Source organism: Ahaetulla prasina, chromosome 18, assembly GCF_028640845.1.
Source record: "Ahaetulla prasina isolate Xishuangbanna chromosome 18, ASM2864084v1, whole genome shotgun sequence".
In the NCBI taxonomy this organism is placed as follows: Eukaryota; Metazoa; Chordata; class Lepidosauria; order Squamata; family Colubridae; genus Ahaetulla; species Ahaetulla prasina.
This window is the reverse complement of record NC_080556.1, coordinates 11,186,169-11,208,222: the sequence shown is the minus strand read 5'-3', so window position 1 is coordinate 11,208,222 and position 22,054 is coordinate 11,186,169. Positions and strand designations below refer to the sequence as shown.

Below are 22,054 nucleotides of genomic sequence, written 5' to 3'. Positions count from 1 at the left end.
CCACCTAAAGAAGCCTGGGAAATTATGGTGGGAGAGCCGGAATTCCTGCAGAAATATGGCCTTTCTAAGTATTACTTTACTTAAACAAAGACTTAAGCATAAGTACCATAAGCCGAGAGGGAAAATCCTCAAAGCTTTACTCTGTGAACTAACTCAGGTGAACTGGAATCTGAAATAGATTGAGAGGGCAGAGGCAGGGAAGTGCCTTGCGATCAAAAGACACACACACACACACACACACACACACACGGCAACCCGCCTGAAGCACCTGGAGGCCCGCAGGGGGCTTTTCCGGCAGCTGCCCGACCCACCTTGCCTTGCAGCTTCTGCACCAGCTGTGCCTGCCGCTGCTGTCCCTCCTGGTAGGCCTGCAGTTTGCGCTTGTAGGACGCCTGGTCCTCCTCCAACCGCCGGCGCAGCTCGATGTTCTGCTTGGCCAGGCTCCTGTTCTCCAGGCTCTCTTGCTCTCCCGTCTCCAGGCGCAGCGCATCCTCCAGCTGAGTCAAAGACAACCAGCTACTACATACCTGAGATTGCCTTAACACTGCGCACATCGGGTTTTCCCCCACACAACAGCGGCCGCTCTGGGAAGTGAGTTGGACTGGAGGAACCATCCCGAGTGAGGAGTGGCGCTCACAGCCCAACCCTTCTCCCAAGAGAGGAGGGGAGCAGTCAGCTGCCTCTCTTTCGGCCGAATCGCCACATTCCTCCTATTCTCTGCTCACCTGGTATTGGGTCAGCCCACCCCTAAGTCACAATTCAGCTCAGAAAACAAGCAGAGCGGCGGGTCGAAACGCTGCTTCTATGAGCTGCCCCACACTCTTCTTCGAGCCACCTGACAGAAGGACCCAAAGAGAGGCCAGAAGGGAAGTGTGTGGAGGGCTACTGAGGCAACCAGCAGATTAGGTGAAGGAAGGACAGGACAATCTTACAGAGCAGAAGTCCCAGCTATGTTCCCCTAGCCCAGGGTCAGCAACCTGCGGCTCTGGAGCCGCATGTGGCTCTTTCACCCCCCTGCTGTGGCTCTCTGTCACTCAAAATATGCGTCACAACTGCCGATGTGCGACACCCGCCGGCACGTGATTTATTGAGCTTTTCAACCCCCGGTAGGCCAACCATGGATAAATCCAAAAAAAGAAAAGTTTCAGAAAACAACAGAAGGTTTAATTCAACTGCATATGCTAGTTTTGTGGCTGCTCAAGAAATAGTCAGGCACAGGAAGGGATTTGTGGCTCCCGGTGTTTTCTTTTTGGTGGGAAACGGGTCCAAATAGCTCTTGGATGTTTAAGGTTGCAGACCTCTGCCCTAGCCAAGCCAAACTCCTAGGGGCAGTTGCTTGGGAAAAGTCTGCCCCCAGGATCCTCTCTGTGGCACACTGGTTGGTGGCAATTGTTGCAATGATTCCTGAACCACCTTCAAACCCAGATCAGTATGAACCATTTAGAACAAGGGTTCCCAACTGGGGGTGCAAGATGATAGTCCACGGGTGCAAAAACTTGGATTTAGAAGTTACAGAATTAGAGTATATATAATTATTTATTTTTTCAAGGGGTGCAAGAATATAGTTAAGGTTGGGAGCCCCTGATTTAGAAGAAACAGAAAACTGGCAGCACCGGTGGTTTTTTTAGAACTAGGCTGGGCTTCTTTCCGGAATGGAGCTATGATCCATCCCCCTACAAGTACAGGTGGTCCTCGACTTACAACAGTTCATTTAGTGACTGTTCAAAGTGACGACGGAGGCGGGGGGGGGGGAAGGAAATGACTTATGATCGTTTTTCACCGTTATGACCTTTGCAGCCTCTGACCGACTAGGTGGCTCAGTGGCTAAGACACTGAGCTTGTTGATCAGGAAGGTTGGCAGTTCGGCGGTTCGAATCCCTAGCACAGGTCTCCTGCGTGAGCAGGGGGTTGGATTAGATGACCTCCAAGGTTCCTTTCCAACTCTGTTACTGTTCGTTTGAATGCCTCCCTGCGTTCACGGGATTGACATTCAGAAGCTTGGCCACGGACTCGCATTTATGACGATTGCAGCGTCATGCGATTCCTTTTGTGACCTCCCGAGAAGCAATGGGGGAGGAAGCCACATTCAGTGTTTCACGTTGAAACACGTTGGCAGGGAAGGTCGTAAAATGAGGCCAAACTCACTTAACAAATAGTCTCCTAATAGTTCCTTAGTTTGATTCGATGGCTTATTTGCTCCCTATGACTCTCATTAAGTGTTGTGCCTTGTGACTCTTGATGAAGGTATCTTTTCTTTTATGCACACTGAGAGCTTATGCACCGGAGACAAATTCCTTCTGTGTCCCATCACACTTGGCCAATAACATTCTATTCTATTCTATTCTATTCTATTCTCCTATTCTCTTCTCTTCTCTTCTATTCCTATTCTCTTCTCTTATTCTATTTTTACTCTTATCTATTCTAATTCTATTCTCTTCTCCTCTTCTCTTCTCCTCTCCTATCCTCTTCTATTCCTATTCTCCTATTCTATGTTATTCCTATTCTATTCTCCTATTTTATTCTATTTCCATTCCATTCCATTCCATTCCATTCTCCTATTCTATTCTAATTCTATTCTCTTCTCCTACTCTATTTTGACTCTTATATATTCTCTTCTCTTCTCTTCTCTTCTCCTCTTCTCTTCTGCTCTCCTCTCTTCTATTCCTATTCTCCTATTCTATGTTATTCCTATTCTATTCTCCTATTCTACTCCTATTCTATTCTATTCTATTCTATTTCCATTCCATTCTCCTATTCTATTCTATTCTATTTCTATTCTCTTCTCCTATTCTATTTTGTCTCTTATATATTCTCTTCTCTTCTCCTATTCTCTTCTCTTCTGCTCTCCTATTCTCTTCTATTCCTATTCTCCTATTCTATGTTATTCCTATTCTATTCTACTCCTATTCTATTCTCCTATATTTCCATTCCATTCCATTCTCCTATTCTATTCTATTTCTATTCTCTTCTCCTATTCTATTTTGACTCCTATATATTCTCTTCTATTCCTATTCTCCTATTCTATTCTCCTATATTTCCATTCCATTCCATTCTCTTATTCTATTCCAATTCTATGCTCCCCTAAACAACAGGGACTTTGGGCTCCACTGCGGTCGTAGCTCGAGGACCACCTGCACCGGGCTCCTTTTGGCCCCTTCTCACCCTCCCAGAGGCCCCCTCCCCTCCCCCCAGGACCCCCCCCGCCCCCTACCCTCTCGCTGAGAGCGTTGTACTTGATGGCCAGTTCATCGCGCTCGGCTCGGCTCTGGGCCAGCAGGTCCTCCACGCGGGACAGCTCCTGCTGCAGGAGCCGGTTCTCCTCCTGCACCGACAGAAGGGACGACGACATCTCCCGCTCGCCCCGGGGGAAAGCGGCGGAGGCGGCCCAAAGTCAGCCCGGGCTGCAAGGCGAGATAGACCCACTCCCACTTTTCAGTCGGGCGCCCGACTACAACTCCCAGCACCCCTTGCGCGCGGGTGGGGGTGGGGTGAGTGGGTGGGCGCCGCTTTCTTCCCTCCCGGCGAAGTCGAGTCGGGGACGCGCCACAGAGCGGGAGGCCTTTTCCCGCCGACGCCGCGCTGCAACCCCGGCTGCCTCACGAGCCGGAGAGGATAAAAGGCGCGAGGCCCGACGCCTTGAAGGGCCTTCCTCAACCCCGCCCCCACCTCACACCGCCGGTTGCTATGGCGCCGAGGCCGTGCTGAAAAGCGCCGCGCGCCTGCGCGTCTGCCGCCCCGCCCTCCGTCTGGCTACGGGGGCCGCCCGAGGCCATTCCGGCTCACCCGCGATCAAATCAAGGAACTTTGCGAGCGGGGCTTGGCGAGAAAAAAAACTTTTTTTTTATTTCGGACGCGCCGCTGCGGTCACGGGAGTCCCGCAAAAAGAAACGTGGAGTGTCGCGTGTCGCCCTTCCCCACCTGGGCCGCTTCCCAACACTTTTGGGTTCTGAGCCTAACTAACCCAGCATTGTTGGTTATCCCAGGGTTCTGCAAACTTGGCTCTTTTAAGACTTGTGGACTTCAACTCCCAGAATTCCTCAGCCAGCAAAGCTGGCTGCGGAACTCTGGGAGTTGAAGTCCACAAGTCTTAAAAGAGCCAAGTTTGCAGAACCCTGGGTTATCCTATGGCTGTGGCCCCCTCCACCCTCCCAAAGTTCATTGTTCCTCTTGGGAAGGAAAGGAGACAGAAGATTAGGCGCTTCCCAAGCAACAGGCTGGCATTTGAACCACTGCAGCCTCCTACACACACACACATACACAAAAACACACCGAAGTCCCAGTTTATGGCGGGAGATAAGAGAGCGAGGAAGCCCTCCTCTGCCTCGCCACGAGGTCCGAAGCCAAAGTCAAAACCCATCCAGGCAGAGGATCTGTTGGAAGAGCCGACGGGCTTTTATGCAGCCCGTCTCCCGGTTGCAAAAGAGGGTCCGTCTACTTGGCCTTTGGGTCTCCCCCACTTCCGCTTCAGAACTGGACCCAACCGGAGTTCTGTTGAGGCTGAGAGCCGGACCTACGAGGAGACACAAGACAGCCCGTGAGCGGCAGACTTCCAGCATCACTACCCCGATACCTGCTGGAACCAGAAGCCACACCTGGGGGTTCGTTGTTGTTGTTTTTTTGGGGGGGGGGAGAGGGGCTTGGAAGTTCCCACGCTCAGCAAGGGGGCACTTAACAACCTCCAGGAATTTTAAGCCGCTAACCAAGTGGTGACAGCCCCGCCAATGCTCTCAAGGACTCCAGCAAGAATTTCCAAGGGAGGGAAAAAAACAGCAGTCGACTGAAATGACAACTTGGCATCCATGGCAGCTTGTGGAGAAATGGAGAAACAACAACCCCGAAAATATACAAAGAATAAAAATTGAAATAATAATAATAATAAAAAAAGAAAAGGCTGTTTTTTGGCCTCCGCCCCGCCTGTTTTTGAGGCTTTTTGAGGCCCATTTCCCCCCCCCCCCCCCGGAAAAAACGGGCTGAAAAAAGCCTCAAAAACGAGCTGGAAAAAGGCCCGAAAACAGGCCTTGCGGAGGCCAAAAAACAGCCGGCGGGTGGACGGGGCTTCGGTAATATTTGATCTATAAGACGCACAGACATTTTCACCCCCTTTTGGGAGGCAAAAAAGTGTGTCTTATAGTCTGGAAAATAGTGGGCCTGGCAAATAATAGGGCCGTAATAGCTCAGGCTGTTAGAGCCTGTTATTAGAACACAGCAGCCTGCAATTACTGCAGGTTCAAGCCCCACCAGGCCCAAGGTTGACTCAGCCTTCCATCCTTTATAAGGTAGGTAAAATGAGGACCCAGATTGTTGGAGGGGCAATAAGTTGACTTTGTAAAAAATATACAAATAGAATGAGACTATTGCCTTATACACTGTAAGCCGCCCTGAGTCTTCGGAGAAGGGCGGGGTATAAATGTAAACCGGAAAAAAAAAAATCTTTGATAAGATCTAAGCTATGTTACAATAAAAAAAAAAGGGACAGAAATGCTAAATTTTTCATGGTGCAGGACTTCAAGACAATTCCCCACTGTCTGGATATAACAGTTCCACTGCCCGTCCCTTTTTTGGAAGAGAAATAATGTGCTGAGGCAGGACTTAGCCTCCCAGAATGGGACAATAGGGACATCTCCTCACCCAGAAGCTTTCGTGAAATCCCCCCAGATGTCTGCAGAAGCTTCTCTTGAAGAACTTGGCGGCTGCAAGGGCTGAGACCCGACAACATCTGCTTGGCAAACAAAGCGTGGGGAGGAGGAGAAGAAGAAAAGGAGGTTAGCTTTGTCTTTTCCCATTTTCAGATGCTCCTCGCAGAAAGGCCTTCTGTCTGAGCTGGCAAAGAGAAGCCCCGTTTACTTAGCATGCGTCCGTTTCCGTAAAAAAGACCTTTGCGTAACGGATGCATCTGCTAAGGCAGCGGTCACCAACTGGTGGTCCGTGGACCACTGGTGGTCCGTGAGAAAATGTTGGGGGGGTCCGCAGAAAAATTATTTGCATTTTTTATATTGCACTAAATCAGGAGGTCCTCAAACTACGGCCCCTGGGACGGATAGGTGCAATGAACGTTTGTGTTGCTACAGAGAGTCTCCCCCTTCAGGATCTTTTTGTATGGGTTGGAGGGGGACAGAAATTCTGACTTGGGGTCTGCTTCAGCCTCCTGGTGTGGGGCTTTGGGCAAAGGCTGGAGGAAAACGCCGCTGGTGGCGAAGAGCCGGAGGGCCTCGTTCCAGTGGGACTGCCTCATGGCCTGAAACTGGTTGACCATCTCAGCCCGCTGAGCCTCCAAGTGTCAGTACCTGGCCTTGCACTCCCACAGGTCTTTCCTCTGCTTGGAAAGCCTATGTTCCTAGTCCTCAGTGAGATGCTTCTGCTGAGCCTCCTTCTCGGTCAGATCCAATTTGAACTGAGCTGTTTTGCCAACTCTTTCTCGTAGTGGCTGCTTAGCTCCAACGACTGCTCCCTGTTGGGGTCTTAAGAAGCCCAGGCGGGGAGGCGAGGAGTGGCTGGGAGGGGTGGGGCAAGTAGGGGCCGGCGAGACATCCCTTGATGTGAGTGACATCTAGTTGGCCACGCCCACCCAGTCACATGACCACCTAGCCACGCCCACCCGGTCGGTCCTTAGGCAGATCGTATTAGCGGTCCGCGGGATTTAAAATTATGAATTTAGTGGTTCCCTGAGGTCCGAAAGTTTGGGGACTAGCTAAATGACGGGCAAAAATGAGGTCTATGGTCTTCAGAGTGGGTGTAAAAGGCCCCTCCTACCACCAGACAACTCAAGAAGTCTCAAAGCAGGAGCTCCCGTTTCCAGTTCGGTACCAAAGTGAATCTTCCTCCTCCTCCCCCGCCCCTCAAAATCCCTCCCTCAAGGAACCACACAGACCTGTTTGGACGGCATCTTCTGAGGTTCCCGGAAGAGGCAACGGAAGCTGTTCTCCAGGTGTGGGGAGGAAGGGGGTTTTTCCCCCTGGAGGCGGGGGAAGAAGGGGGGGTCCCGCGAAGTCCGCAGTTCGTGGCCGACTTCCTGAGGAGCTATCCTTTTTTTTCATGTTCTGGAGGCGGGGGGGGGGGGAGAGACCAAAAAGATTTCAGGCCCACTCGGAAGCCTCCCACTTGAGGAGAGAAGTTAGCCCGAGGAGGAGGGATTTTCCAAACGTCGGGTTTCACGTTCTGCTCCCCTTTCCCCCCCGACTCAAACGTGGCAGAAACCGCCCGCCGAGCTGAGCAAGAGGGCCGCTGCGCCGCCAAAGCCTTAGAAGCGCGCTTTGAGGGCGTCTCTGTCTTGCTTCGGCGACCCCGGGGACAAAACCTCCCCACGGCCTTTCTCACCGCAATGCTGAGCTTGATGGTCTGGCCTTCCTTGAAGCCCAGGTCAAGTTTGGGGGCCTGGGTTGGGTTTTGGGCTTCTTTGGCTAACTCGTCCTGTTGCTTCACCCACCTGTGGAGAGAGAGAGAAAAGAGAGAGAAGGAAAGGAGACAAAGCGGTGGAGAGCAAGGAAAAGAGGCGGGCAGAGATCGGTAAGGAAGCCTTTTCCTCCCTTGGGGAAGCCAAGTTACTTAAGACAAGACGTTTCTATTCCTGGGGAAAAAAAAATCCACGTAGCAAAGGTGGCCTCCCATATCTGTATTTCTCTCTAGAGCAGCGGTTCTCAACCTGTGGGTCGCGACCCCGCTGGGGGTCGAATGACAATTTGCCGGGGGTCGCCTAAGACCATCGAAAATATGGGAAGTATACTTGCGAGTCGAAGAATCGCGCTCCAATGGTTGACTCCACAAGCCATCTGCAGGCTCTTCAAATCGCTAGCTGAATTCGGCTTCAGGCGCGATGAATTAAAAAAGGGAGAAATCTTTGCTCTGATGTCTCCCTCTCAAGCCAGCTGCAATCACTCCCAATCGCTAGCCTAATCTGGCTTCAGGCGCCATAAACTTAATAGGGGAGGAGTCTCCGCTTTAATGCCTCCGTCCTCAAGGCAATCGCAAGCAGTTCAGATCGCTAGCCAATACGGCTTCAGGCGCGATAAATTCAAAACGAAAATAATTTTACGGTGGGGAATTGTATTAAAGGGGTCGCAGCACTATAAAGGTTGAGGACCACTGCTCTAGAGCAAGAAACAAGGGGTGAGAAATAACCAGTGATGGAATCTGTCCCACCCCCCCTTCCTTTGGATCTTATTCCATCGTTTGGCCCAGATATGACTCTTGAGATTTTTCTGGAACACCTGAAAAGGCGAGAACTGGAGTGTTTTCTAGGGTTTCCCCATCCCTCTAGAACAGGAGTGTAAAACTCACGTCGTCACGGTCCTTTTCCCCCTTTGCTAAACCAGGCGTGGCCATGGACAGTGCGTGATGCATCCAGCCCGTGGGCCGGGAGTTTGACAGCCCTGCTCTATAACAAACCTTCCCCTACAGATACAGAGGATGCTCTCCAGGGGTGAAATTTAGCAGGTTGTCGAGAACCGGTAGCGGACATTTTGAGTAGTTCAAGGAACCGGCAAATGCCACCTCTGGCTGGCCCCAGAGTGGGGAGGGAATGGGGATTTTGCAGTATCCTTCCCCTGGAGTGGGGAGGGAATGGGGATTTTGCAGTATCCTTCCACCAGGAGTGGGGAGGGAATGGGGATTTTGCAGTATCCTTTCCCCAGGAGTGGGGAGGGAATGGGGATTTTGCAGTTTTCCACGCCCACCAAGCCACGCCATGCCCACCAAGCCACGCCCACAGAACCAGTACTAAAAGAATTTGAATTTCACCTCTGGCGCTCTCCCAATGTCTAGGGAAGGCTGTTAAAATGGAGCCATTCTCCCAAGGTTGCAGATTGGCCAGGGAAGGGGACGTGCTATCTTGGAGGTGGTTCTAATATTAGAAGATCCCACCTCCGCTACATTAGCTATTTCCTCCTTATTTTCTAAATACGTTTTCTCGTTCTACTGCATTGATCTTTTATATTGTTTTCATCAAATTTCAAATCTTCCAAAGTCGCACAACAGCGAGAGGGGCAGCGAATAAATGTTCATAACATGATTGTTGTGTCTGCACCCTCGAGCTGGTCCCCCTGCCAGAAAATGATTTGGAAAGTGAGGGGGAAGGGCCATCAGGACTTATCTCGGGAGCACCGGCTTCCCTGGCTCAGCTCCAGGAGCCAGAGGCAGGCCAGGTGGAGGAGATAACAAGGCCTCTGTCCCCTGACTCTTTCCCCCCCAGGCCACGCCTCCAGACCCAGCTGATGGCAATCAGGCCTGGCTGGACCCTAGGTTTCATAGGCAGGAGAGGTGGGAACAACAGAAGCAGGGGTGGGGCAGGCCTAGGAAGTGCTGAGTCATGGAGCTACACCCCACAGGATATAAAGGCAGCAAGAGCTGCTGTGCCTCTTCGTAGCAGGCAAATTAACTGATTAACTAAGAGGTGAAGTACTGTTTGTTCCTGGGTGACTCATCGGCATCAAGGGAGATAACAGAGTCACTTGGCAGACGCTCTCTAGTTTGCTGCCAGAGCTGATAGTGCTGGCTAATTAAGCCATTGCTCAGATGGAGGCGAGGGGGGACAGAACAATGATATAAACCAAGGTGGTCCATTTTGTTCCCGGATGCCAGATTTTTTTGCACAGGCTTTGAGTGGCGGGCGCACGTCAAGAAGGATCAGCGGTGTGATCGGTCGTGGGAGACCGCTTTGCTGATTTCCCTTCCTGGGACGGAAAAGAAAAACAAAAAAGAGCCTCCAGCAGAGTCCTGGCACCAAGGAAAGGCCGCTCACTTGAAATGATCTTGCAGCGCCACATTGAAGTCAAAAGCATCACCTCGGTCAACAAAGCCAATCCCGATGAATGCGCGGCGCCCTGCAAGGAAAACTGAGCTCAGGAAGGTGGCGGAAGGTCGCCGGCGGTCGGTTAGCTCACCGGGAAGCCTGGAACCAAGACCTCAGGAAGGCCGAGTCGTACCAAAGCATCGCACATACGCAGCTCCAGGTTGCAGCAGAGCAGCCCAGAAGGGCCCTCTCCAAACAGGTTGCTGACCCAGTGGGAAGCCACCGGCCCACTAAGGGAAGGGGTGCCAAACAAGTCCAACCTCCATTCCAGCCGGTTCTGGTGAACCGGTAGCAGAAATTTTGAGTAGTTCGGAGAACTGGAAAATACCACCACTGGCTGGCCCCAGAGTGGGGAGGGAATGGGGATTTTGCAGTATCCTTTCCCCAGGAGTGGGGTGGGAATGGAGATTTTGAAATATCCTTTCCCTGGATTGGGGTGGGAATGGAGATTTTGCAGTATCTTTTCCCCCGGGGGAGGGAATGGGGAATTTGCAATATCCGTCCCCCAGGAGTAGGGAGGGAATGGGGAATTTGCAGTATCCTTCTCCTGGAGTGAGGTGCGAATGGGGATTTTGCAGTATCCTTCCCCAGGAGTGGGGTGGGAATGGGGATTTTGTAGAATCCTTCCCCAGGAGTGGGGAGGGAATGGGGATTTTGCAATATCCTTCCCCTGCCACGCCCACCAAGCCACGCCCACAGAACCAGTAGTAAAAAAAAAATTGGATTTCACCACCGCTCCATCCTCACAGTGCCCATCTGCTAGGACGGGCCGCGGTCCCACATAGGTGCCCGTGGGAGCTGGGTGAACCAGAGAGTTACCGTGGATAGCCAAGAAGAGTCGGCGGTTATCGAACAAGGAGAGGCAATTGCGAGAGGAGAGCCAAGCGGAAGCTTTAAGAGAACCAAGAGGATTCGCAGAAGAAGCCCAGGTTGGAAAGCAGCCCCATAGAGAGAGAAGGGGGGAAGGCGGATGGCCCCAAGGAAGGGCTGCCCCACAGCCTTGCGTGCCACTTAAGGAAGGAAATAAAAGAGTGAAGAGCGGTTTTACCAGGTTCGTTTAGAATTATTTCTGCCCGCCCCCCTTTTTTCCCCCCTGGTAAAATCTCCACCATCAGCACCAAGGACAGGGGTTGGATGCAACAGACAAGAAGAGGCTTTCCAGGTAAAATTACAATCAGCTTTGCCCACCCACCCAAAAAAAAAAAAGACCAGATTTCTTCCCGCCCTGCTCTCCACCCCCTGCAAGAGGGCAGGATCCAAAGCATCTCACCCATCGTACCATTGTCATCTTCGACCCGGATGACGAAATATCGGCTGGAGTCCGTCACGCCCTCCACAGCAATGCCAGGAAACTGGTCCACTGAAGCCTGGGCGAAAAGCTCACCTGGGGGAGGGAAGGGAAGAGAAGGTGGGCAGCCGGTCTGCTTGCTGCCTCTGGCTGTTGCTTGCCCTCCCCGCACTCCTCCTCCAGAGACCCTCAGCCACCCCTGGGGCGGCCACTTACCCGAATTCTTGTCCTCCAGCTTAATGAAGGCCAGGTTGCCCCGGGCTGTGATGCGCATTCGGCCGCTCCAGGCCGGCTGGTCCAGCTGCCACTCGGCGGCACTAGCGGCGGGAGGAAAAGCTAAGGTAGCCCAGCCTTCCAGCGTTGTCTCTCGCCCCTGGGGAGTCTCCCCATGACAGGCTCCCCGTTATCCGCTCTTCAAACTTGGCCGCTTTAAGACTTGTGGACTTCAACTCCCAGAATTCTCCAGCCAGCATAGCTGGCTGGAGAATTCTGGGAGTTAGTCCACAAGTCTTAAAGCGGCCAAGTTTGTGGACCCCTGGCTTAAAGGGTGGGGGGTAATGGGAAACGTGCAGCTCTCTCTGCGCATGCCCAACTATGCTGGCTGGAGAATTCTGGGAGTTGAAGTCCACAAGTCTTAAAGCGGCCAAGTTTGTGGACCCCTGGCTTAAAGGGTGGGGGGTAATGGGAAACGTGCAGCTCTCTCTGCGCATGCCCAACTATGCTGGCTGGAGAATTCTGGGAGTTGAAGTCCACAAGTCTTTAAAGCGGCCAAGTTTGTGGACCCCTGGCTTAAAGGATGGGGGGGTAATGGGAAACGTGCAGCTCTCTCTGCGCATGCCCAGCTATGCTGGCTGGGGAATTCTGGGAGTTGAAGTCCACAAGTCTTAAAGCGGCCAAGTTTGTGGACCCCTGGCTTAAAGGAGGGGGGGGTAATGGGAAACACGTGCAGTTCTCTCTGCGCATGCCCAGGACCCAGCAGCAACAGGGCTTCTTTCCTCGGCTCAGCCAGGGGATGATGGGACTGGGAACCCAACCCCGGCCACACCCCGCGAGGGCACAAAGCGACACTCGACCGCCGGCGTGGGGATGGGGGAGACTCACCGATAGCCGCGGTTGGAGGCGCGCGGGGGCACCCGGTAGACGTGGACCTCCGGCTTGACGCACAAGACGGACTCGTAGTCTTCGCCTTCCGCCATCTTCGCCTCCCCCTCCCACCGGAACGCTGGGCTCTTCCGGGCATGCGCACGAGCCTTCTCTCGCTCTCCCGGCGAGGCAACGTCTGTCGTCACTTCCTAGCCGCGGGGTGGGGGAGGAAACGGGAAGCCCCGCCCACGCCGCCCTTATGTCTTTAATAAAGCAGCTCTAGCGACCCCTGGCGAAGCGGCGGAGTCGTCGCCGCTCAATTTGCAGCGACGCTGGGGTAGGGGTGGGGGTGGGAGATTCCGATCCGGCTGTTTTTTTAACAGTAAGGAAGGGATCTTGGAGGTCATCTAGTCCAACCCCCCTGCTCACGCAGGAGACCTGCACTACGGGTTCGAACCGGCGAACTGGCCGGGCGCCCCCCCCCCATTCACCCTGGGGAATAAGACGCAGGAAGGACGCTTTGGTGGGGTGGAAAAAAAGTGAACGCGTTTATTTCAAACACAGCGGGGGGGGAGTAATCTTTCGTCCGCATGGCGAGCTCTGCCTGGAAGTTCCCCGGAGCGCCTCCGAAGGGGAACTTATAGCGCCGATTCTTCCCCCCCCAGATAAAAAGACTCCCCCCTTCTCCCGAAGGGACGGCTTCCCGGCCCGCGGGCCCACAGCAACGATCCCCCACCCCACCAGTGATCGGCTGAGCCTCGGGTGCCCCCTCCCCCGATTGGGTGTGGGGCTTTGCCCTGGGGAGGGGAGTTACTTAAGCAAGCCGTTCTCCCCTCGCCCTTCCTTTCCAAGGATCCCCAAGGGAGGTAAACGAAAGAAGAGGCGAAGCTGACCCCCCCCCCGACCCCCCCAGGAGGCCGGTTCTGGGAAAGGGCAGCCGTAGGAGAGCAGGGGTCTCCAACCTTGGCAACTTTAAGCCTGGCGGACTTCAATTCCCAGAATCCCCCAGCCAGCTGGAGGCCCCTGCTCTCCACCGTTTCCGACAGAGGGCAATTCAGTCTCTTGAAAGCTTCCAAAGCTTCTAAAAGCAGGGTTTCCCCCATTGGTTGCTTGTTCTAAAGTCAGAAAATGTCTCATTTTTAGATTGATTTTCTCCTTGTTCAGTTTCCATCCATTATTCCTTTTTTTTTTAAATTTACATTTATATCCCGCCCTTCTCCAAAGACTCAGGGCGGCTTACAGTGTGTAAGGCAATAGTCTCATTCTATTTGTATATTTACAAAGTCAACTTATTGCCCCCCCTAACAATCTGGGTCCTCATTTTACCTACCTTTATAAAGGATGGAAGGCCGAGTCAACCTTGGGCCTGGTGGGACTAGAACCTGCAGTAATTGCAGGCAGCTGTGTTTAATAACAGGCTTCTTACAGCCCGAGCCTTTGGTCGGGTGCTTTGGAGCAGGGATCTCCAAATTTGGGGCCCTTTTAAGCCTGGCGGACTTCCAACTCCCCGAATTCCCCAGCCAGCTTTGTTGGCTGGGGAATTCTGGGACTTGGAAGTCCACAAGTCTTTAAAGGGTCCCAAGATTGGAGACCCCTGGATTAGAGTCAGCCCAAGTGAGTTGGGATGCCCTCAAGGAGGCCACCCACAGGGGGATTTGGAGTTGTGGGGTTGTGTGTCCCTTTCCACCTGGCTTTTCTTTGCAGGGAGAACCTCTTTCTGGGAATTGAAGTCCACCAGGCTTAAAGTTCTTGGAAACCCCTGTAGTAGAGGCGGGTGTGTGCGTGTAGTTTAGAAGTTCAAACAGAAAGGGATGGGGGGGTGGGAGAGAGAACAAAAAGGCCAGCTGGAAAATCGGGGAGGGGGGGATGTCAGCAAACAGGGAGAGAGGCAGGGATGGAAAGAGAGAAGGGTACCCACTGAAGGGCCAGCCGAGTTGTTTTCACTTTTTGTACACAGGTAGTTTTTTATTTCTATTATTATTATTATTATTACTTTTTTGACCGGTTGCTTCTTCTTCTTCTGCGGTGTTTTTGATCCACGACCTGTGTCGATGTAGAGAGAGACACCATTCCTCCAGCACCCCCAAACCCGCCCTCGCACCCCCGCCCACATACATACACTTAACACGCCCCTCCAGCACGGGTCGAGGTGTCCCCTTCTTTCTACGAACCGGTTCTCTCCTCTCGAAACCAGGCAGCGAAACCCGCAAGGCAGACTTGGGAAAAACACAGTGAAGCGAGCTAGCCCAGGCACCTGGAAGTGGTGTGCGGAGGGAGGCTTCTCCACCTCCCCCCACACTCAAATATGGCTGCTAGGGAGCAAAGCCCCAGCTGGTCCGACACTTGGCATCTGCCACGCGGGCGGGGGGGGGGGGGTCTCCTAACCAGCCCCCTCCAGTGTCTGTTTCATTTTGTCTGACCACCTGGGAAAAAGCTAAGAGAGTATTGCTTGGGGCCCGCAAGCCACGGAGTGGCCCTCCATCACTGCAAATCCGTTCTGCGCCCCCCCCCTCCGCAGGAGGCCATCTTGAAAATGGCGGTGTCGAGGCCCGTTATTAAGACTTCGGAGTCTTTGGTGACCCGTCCCGTTTGGAGACTTCTTTCCGACTTCTAGACTTTGCTTCCACCCACCCACCCTGCGCTTCTTTGCCTTCCAAAAAATAGCAGACTGACCCAAGAACGAACGGGGCCAAACGCCTCACTGCTCGGGGAGGGGGGCCCCCCTCAGCTGGGCCTGACATCCATGGCCAGCACAAGCAACATTCGGGGCCTGTCGTCCTCCCGAGGACCCAGCAGGACATGATGGGAGATAGGAACTACTCTATATTCCTAGCTCAAGAGTCCTAGTGGCAAAAAAGCAGGCTTGCCCGCATCTTTGTTTGGAAGCAGCACCAAGAGGCGCAGAGAGTGCTGGTCGAGACCAGGAGGGCAGGGCGATCCCTCCAGGCAAAGGAGGGGCCCCAAACTCCGTCCCATGGAGGCAGAGGCGCTGGGGGTCTCTGCCCAGGGCCCACGAAGCGGTGGGAAGATGGGCCCGAGGCGCCCTCCGTTCGTTCGTTTGTTCGTTCCAAAGCGGCAGGCAGCAAGCGGGAAGAGGAAGAGTTGCCCACCGCCGCTTGCTCTCAACTCCCCTCCTTTCTCAACACTAGCAACTACCGTTTCTCAGAGATAAAACAAGTTAAAACAGCTAACACATCCCCTTTTCTTCTTCTGCTGCTGCTGCTGCTGCTTCTTCCCATGCGTGAAGGATCCACAGCCATCCCGTTTCCCCCCAAAGCAAAGGTTCGAACCTTTGCGTACACCTTCCGCCCACCCGCCCCGTTTGCACCTTGCTCCAAATGTAACACGCGCCGACACGCACGTGTTGAGAAGCAGAGCTCCCACCCCTCCCATCCCTCCTGCTTCCGATGCTGGAGGGAGCCAACGGGAGAAGTCATTCCTTTGCCGCGGAGGGGACACGACCCTCGCTTCAGCAGGCAGCAAGTTGCGGCAACCCGGTCCCTCGGAGAAGCCTGCCCTGCCGCCTGCTCCTCCCTCGGCGCGCCGCCCTCATCGGCGTGTCAATTCCACGCAGAGGCGCAGCAGGAGTCCCAGTGCCTGGGCTGAGGGTCACAAGAAGCAGCAAAGAGCCAAGGGGACGTTTAGGGCAAGTCTCGCCCCTGTGGCTCAGGTCCATTGGTCTGCTGAGGAGGGGGAGCACCCTGCTTTCATACTGGCCGGTCGGCCAGCCAAGCCTATCTGCGTTGCTTGAAGCCCTGCGAACCGTCGGGGCCCAGTGGCTGCCTGATCACATTGCTGGGCTGCCTGGAGTCTTCCGGCTGGGAGATCCTTGTGGGCCTGAGGGAGGAGTGGAGGGGTGAGGAAAGAACATTCAGTCCAGCTAAAAACTCTCCGCGGGGAGTGGGGGTGGGGTGTCTGAAGGAGAGATTAGCCTCGGCTCTAAGAGGAAGAGGATAGGTGGCCCAGCCCCACCCTCCTTCGGGAAATCAATCCCAGAGCTGTACCCCTCAGATTGAATACAAGACCTTGGAAGTGGCTTGCTCAACAGGCTTCTCTCCCCAACCACCCCACTTCCCCCAAACTGAGCCGAGTGGGACAGGACTGAGCTGAGCCAGCAGGCCCTACATCCATATCGTCTGGGCATGGACAGGATCTTGGCCTCAAGCAGCAGAAAACCCAGAGGTCAGAAGGTGCCCTCCGCAGGGAGAGTGGCGCAGAGAAATTTGGTGGGGGCGGCGGCTGCGCCTGGGCTCCCTTACCTGTCAAGGATGGGTTTTTCTTGTTCCTCTTCAGGACTGGCACTGCCCAGGATCCGCTTCCTGGCTTCTGCGTATTCAGCCTCCCTCTGGGCCAGTGTCTTCACTGGGAAGGCAGGCCGGCTGGTAGAGTTGGGGTTGGTCAGGACCCCGTTGCTCGTGGGCCGCTTCAAGATCCGAATCTGCGGAGGGGGCCCCGAAGGAAGACTGTCGTCCTGAATTACGATCGGCACTTTGGGTGGGGACTTGGATTTCCTGCTGTAAAAGGAAGGAAGGAAGGGGGCGGGGGCGGGGGGGGAAACATTTTTTTTGTGTGCTGTTGGCCAAAAAAAACCAAAACACAAAACAACCACCCATCAACCAGTCCTCTTGAACTCAGACATGGTGTCCCGTCGAGAATTTCTGACTAACTGGCAGAATCGGGGCTTAGCTGTTCATTTTTAAGACGAGAATCTTTCAAAGAACAAAAAAATCAAGATCACCACTCTTATTTTCCCAGCCACGAATGCTACTGAATGATTCTAAAACAGCCTTACCTTTCTTTTTGGCTGATTTTCAGTTTCTTTTCCAGTCGTCTATCTATTTCCTGCAAGGCAAGGTCAGTGGGTCATGTTCCATCCCTCTTTGGAGTGTGTGTGTGTGTGTCAGAGACCTTGTAGTACCAAGCGATGAGCCTGGCCCTCCCTTTCCCAGCAAGACAAAGCCACATCTCCCCATCAGTTACTAACTCATCTTTGAAGCACCAAGAGGTTCCCAGAGAGAGAGAGACAGAGAGAGAGAGAGAGAGAGACACAGACAGACAGAGAGAGAGAGAGAGACAGAAAGACAGAGAGAGAGAGACAGAGCAGAGAGAGAGACAGAAAGACACAGAGAGACAAGACAGAGAGACAGAAAGACACAGAGAGACAGAGAGAGACAGAAAGACACACACAGAGAGAGAGAGAGAGACAGAAAGAGGGAGGGAGGACGAGAGACCCTCTAACCCCTTGCTTTCCAGCGGGAGAAAGCCGAGGCCTTCCATGGGAAGGGAGCCCAGGGTGAACCTTATCCACAGACCAGAATCGAAACGGGGCTCCTGCCAGACATGAGATCCACTGGCAGCTGCGGTCTGCTGACGCTTCGCATTTGAGCAAACAGCGAGATAAAATTAGAACCCGGTTCGTAGGTTTGCCCAGATCAGCAGCTGAAAAAAATCAATTCGGGCTTCTCTGCTAGAGCAGGGGTCTCCGACCTGGTCAAGTTTTGCTGGCTGAGGGACTCTGGGAGTTGAAGTCCGCAAGTCTTCAAGTTGACCAGGTCGGAGACCCCTGCGCTAAGAGAATCACAGGCTCTTAATGCCTTCGGCCCTGCTGATCCAAGTGCCGCGGATAACTTCCCCCGGCATACTTACCATCATGAGCACCGTGCACGCCCGGTCATTCTCACCGGCAAAACCATGGGGAACCGGGGGTGGGGGAGGAGGGATGTCACCATTAAAGTTCGGTAACCAGAAAGATGAGAATCCGTCCTCCGGCCGACACTTCTGGAGAGACCATTTCTCTCATTCCAAGCCAGCGAGGCCGGTAGAGGCGGCCCGACGGCTTGGCCGGTTGGCTGAACCCCAAAGGGGTGGGCAGTTTCCCAGAGCAGGGCCGTGGTCCCAGCTCAACCAAGGCTACTTTCTGGTGGCTGCGTAAGGAAATGGTTGCTCGGGTAGCCCTTTTCCTTGATGGAAGGAAAGGACAGGCCTAAGTGCCAGCAGCCCACTTCAGCCGTGTCCTGCTTCCTGCGGCTGGGTTTGGCAATAAGGACAGGCATTCTCTTAACAGCTTCCCCAGTGAGGTGTAACTGCATTTGCTTGGTAGTCCAAAGTCTGGACGGAGGGCGAGTTAATCTTTGAAAGTGAAGGCAAGCTCGCTCAGCTGGATGAATTTTTCCTTCTCCAGCGAACTCAACCTCACGCAAAGCCCCTCGGCAGAGATTTTGCTCTTATCCAAGTAGTTCATTTTACATGGGCCCCGTTGGCCAAAATTGGGCTCTCGGTTCAGGTTGGATCACACCGCTCCGAACACCGCCATTTTTGGCGGTGAGGGTGCCTCCCCCGCCTCCTCGCTGAATTTCATTCGGAGCATGGATTCTCCCTACAAGCTGCCCTGCCCTCCCCTCCATTAAATTATCTGCAGCTGGTAGAAGTGGCCAGACAGCATCTTACTCCAGAGTGACTGTGCGATGGGGGGGGGGGGCGCGGCGGCGGTTGTATATAAATGCAGTAAATAAGTATAGGTAAAGGTAAAGGTTCCCCTCACGCATCTGTGCTAGTCGTTCCCGACTCTAGGGGGCGGTGCTCCTCTCTGTTTCAAAGCCGAAGAGCCAGCGCTGTCCGAAGACGTCTCCGTGGTCATGTGGCCGGCATGACTCAACACCAAAGGCGCACGGAAGGCTGTTCCCTTCCCGCCAAAGGTGGTCCCTATTTTTCCGCTTGCATTTTTTACCTGCTTTCGAAACTGCTAGGTTGGCAGAAGCTGGGACAAGTCACGGGAACTCACCCCCGTTATATGCGGCGTTCAGGATTCGAACCGCCGACCTTTCGATCGACAAGCTCAGCGTCTTAGCCACTGAGCCACCGCCTCCCTAAATAAGCATGGTCGCTAAAAAGTAAGACGGTAACGGCGAAATTCAGTGAGAATATTGGTGCGAGGAAGGAAAAAGGCAAGGTGACCGCAGAGGGTTATGGGACACAAGTCTGGCACCAAATCCGTTCGTTGAGAGGGAATGGACATAAAGGCCGGGAAGCGGCTGTCAAACCTGCTGGTGAGGCTCCAGAAGTCTGAATGACAGCGCCATATCCGCGTGCGCACGCACGCACACACACAAACACACACCCCAATTCGTGTCAGACCCCTACTCTAGAGATTTCTCTGCCCTCTATAGTCCTCTCTTCATTCAAAGGGTTATCAAAGGGTTCAAAGAGCTGGGAATTGGAAGTGACAGGCAGGAGCTCTTGCATCCCTAAAAGAGAGGGTGCCCCAGGTACCAACTTCCCTTTGGGTTCCTGGCAGACAGTTGCCAAGCCTCCCTCCCTCCCTCCTTCCCTGGGATGGGTGAGGGTCAGCAGAAGGATGTGCCTGCTCTGCAGCTCTGGAAGAATTAAACAACACGCAGAGGGACCTTCTCAGGGCACAAAGCGAGGCACAGGGCACAAAGCGAGAAGCTCGCAAAAGGGGCGGCGCAATACAAACCGGCAAAGCGTGGAGTGAAATGCTTCTCGGGAAGTGACCACTTTTACATGACCGCTCATCCTCGACTTACAACAACAGTTCATTCAGTGACTGCTCAAAGTGACGATGGCATCGCCAAAAAAAAACAAAAACCCCAGCGACTTGCGATCATCTTTTCATGTTTCTGGACCATTGGAAGCATTCCCACCAGGGTCACCCGATTTACGTTCGTATCTATAACGGTCGCTGCATCCCGGGCAGGTGGGGGTGTCACGCGATCCCCCTTTTGCGACCTTTCCACCAGCAAAAGTCAACGGGGAGCAAAGCCGGATTCGTCGAACAACCCAGGCTGCTAACTTTTCTAATGCCCATTCGCTTAACGACCGCCCCGGGCGGAAAGTTCATAAAACGGGGCCAAAACTCCCTTTCAAGGGAAAGTCTCCTTGCCTTATGCAGGCAGTCCTCGACATTACGACCACAATGGATAAAACCCCCACCCCGACATTGATGATGTTATCACCAATGTGGCGGGGAGAAGGGTTACCCATTGTGGTCATAATGTCGAGGACTGCTGCATAAGCCGAGGATTTTCCTCCCTGGCTCCAATCTTCAGCGCCCCCCCCCATCCACTTCCAACAATGGATAAAAGCCCCGCATCACCCCGACATTGGTGACATCCATGTCGGGGTGGGGTGGGGGTTTATCCACTGTGGTCGTAATGTAGAGGACTGCCTGCATAAGCGAAGGATTTTCCCCCCTGGCTCCAATCTTCTGCGCCCCCCCCCATCCACTTCCAACAATGGATAAAAGCCTCGCATCACCCCGACATTGGTGACATCCATGTCGGGTGGGAGGGGGGTTTATCCATTGTGGTCGTAATGTCGAGGACTGCCTGCAAAAACTGAGGATTTTCCTCCCTGGCTCCAATCTTCAGCCCCCCCCCTCCCAATCCACTTCCAACAATGCATTAACACCCCCCCACCCGACATTGATGACATCCATGTCGGGTGGGGTGGGGTTTATCCACTGTGGTCGTAATGTAGAGGACTGCCTGCATAAGCGAAGGATTTTCCCCTGGCTCCAATCTTCAGCCCCCATCCACTTCCAACAATGGATAAAAGCCTCGCATCACCCCGACATTGGTGACATCCATGTCGGGTGGGAGGGGGGTTTATCCATTGTGGTCGTAATGTCGAGGACTGCCTGCAAAAACTGAGGATTTTCCTCCCTGGCTCCAATCTTCAGCCCCCCCCCTCCCAATCCACTTCCAACAATGCATTAACCCCCCCCCACCCGACATTGATGACATCCATGTCGGGTGGGGTGGGAGGGGGGGGTTATCCATTGTGGTCGTAATGTCGAGGACTGCCTGCATAAGCCAAGGATTTTCCTCCCTGGCTCCAATCTGCAGCCTCCACCCCCCCCCCCAATCCACTTCCAAGATCCCTGCAACGGGGAGGCGGCTGAGCCGGGATGCAGAGCTGCGACGGGGACGCAAGGCGAGCGATGCTCCCAGGGCGCAGAGGCTCTTCCCTCCCTTCCTCGTCCGCAGGCGGAAGGGCTCATCAATCTCCGCTCCCGCCGGCTGCTTCTTTTGGGGAAGCGGCGCCCGACGGAGATCGCCCCTCCCTGCTCTGCTCTGGAAGGCAGCCTCCACCCCACCGGCTCCAGAAGCGGGCAAGGGGCGCTGGCCGCCTTGCCTTGCCTGCCTTCCCCTTCCTGCAGAAGGCCGAGCTGCGATCGGCCACCCGCAAGGCCGCCCAGAACGAGACCCGCCCGGGAGAGAGAGCGGGAGGAGCCGGTTGTCCCGCCCGGCGTCGCAGCCTTTCCTCCCCGGGCCCAGCAGGAGAGCCGGTGGCCCCGAGACCACGTGTCGAGGAGTGGGGGGGGGGGAAAAGAGGGCACGGCCCCTTTAAGAGGCCTAAAGAGCCTCGGCCGACCCGGGATGCCTCGCCCGCCCACCCACCCACCGGGCCCTCGCCTTCCCGCTCGCGGGGACGGGCCCGTCTCCTCCCGGGGAGGCCCTCGCCGGGACCGGGCGGCGTTCGTCGGGACTCACCCCGCTGTCGGCCGCCTCCTCCCAACTCTCGGCGACCTCCTCATCTTCCATTGTAATGCCCCGCCGCCGCCGCCAGCCCGCCCGGAGCGCATGCGCGCGGGCGCTCAGCCCTATCCTGTCGGCGGGAGCGCGGGCGGGCCGGCCCCGCCCTCCGGCGTCGGCTCGCGCCAACGCGCTTGCGCCGCCGGCCCCTCTTCCCCGGTTGGCTGGCCGGCTTGCCGAACGAGCGCCCCCTGCCGGCCGAACCTCCGTGCCTCCTTCCCGCCCGCCTCATGGGGAAGACGGCCTGGCAGGGTTTTGCGCATGCGCGTTTGCGCCACCCAGCCATTTCCCCCCCCCATCCGCGCCCCAATTAGCGCAAAAAGAAAAAAAAAATTTCGTCTCTCG

General features: G+C 54.5%; 3 protein-coding genes across 5 annotated transcripts in view; all 3 read right to left on the bottom strand.

Annotated features, from left to right (window-relative positions):
* The window catches only part of CROCC (ciliary rootlet coiled-coil, rootletin), a 28,371-nt gene extending 24,248 nt beyond the window's left edge, over window positions 1-4,123 (bottom strand). For both annotated transcript variants that reach the window (XM_058161408.1, XM_058161410.1), the window contains exons 1-2: window positions 3,212-4,123; window positions 312-497 (exon numbers count right to left, since the gene is read on the bottom strand). In XM_058161408.1, the coding sequence (XP_058017391.1) occupies window positions 312-497; window positions 3,212-3,349 (324 nt within the window). In that variant the 5' untranslated portion in view covers window positions 3,350-4,123. The remainder of the gene's footprint in view (window positions 1-311; window positions 498-3,211) is intronic.
* A 141-nt stretch (window positions 4,124-4,264) lies between these two features.
* NECAP2 (NECAP endocytosis associated 2) lies at window positions 4,265-12,333 on the bottom strand. The gene is made up of 8 exons (XM_058161422.1): window positions 12,174-12,333; window positions 11,289-11,389; window positions 11,064-11,168; window positions 9,734-9,815; window positions 7,315-7,423; window positions 6,869-7,037; window positions 5,629-5,716; window positions 4,265-4,510 (listed from the first exon to the last, which is right to left on the bottom strand). Exons 1-8 carry the CDS (start codon window positions 12,266-12,268, stop codon window positions 4,465-4,467), a joined length of 795 nt encoding a protein of 264 aa, XP_058017405.1. The 5' UTR covers window positions 12,269-12,333; the 3' UTR covers window positions 4,265-4,464.
* Window positions 12,334-13,971: 1,638 nt separating this feature from the next.
* On the bottom strand, window positions 13,972-21,821 carry SZRD1 (SUZ RNA binding domain containing 1). 2 transcript variants are annotated; one of them, XM_058161426.1, is made up of 4 exons: window positions 17,802-20,178; window positions 16,948-16,997; window positions 16,415-16,669; window positions 13,972-15,992 (listed from the first exon to the last, which is right to left on the bottom strand). In XM_058161426.1, the coding sequence occupies exons 1-4, from the start codon at window positions 17,805-17,807 to the stop codon at window positions 15,890-15,892; spliced, it is 414 nt and encodes a 137-aa protein (XP_058017409.1). In that variant the 5' UTR covers window positions 17,808-20,178; the 3' UTR covers window positions 13,972-15,889. The 2 variants fall into 2 exon arrangements, with proteins under 2 accessions (XP_058017409.1, XP_058017410.1); XM_058161427.1 differs by lacking the exon at window positions 17,802-20,178 and adding an exon at window positions 21,668-21,821 and having other exon boundaries at window positions 13,980-15,992.
* Window positions 21,822-22,054: the final 233 nt, after the last annotated feature.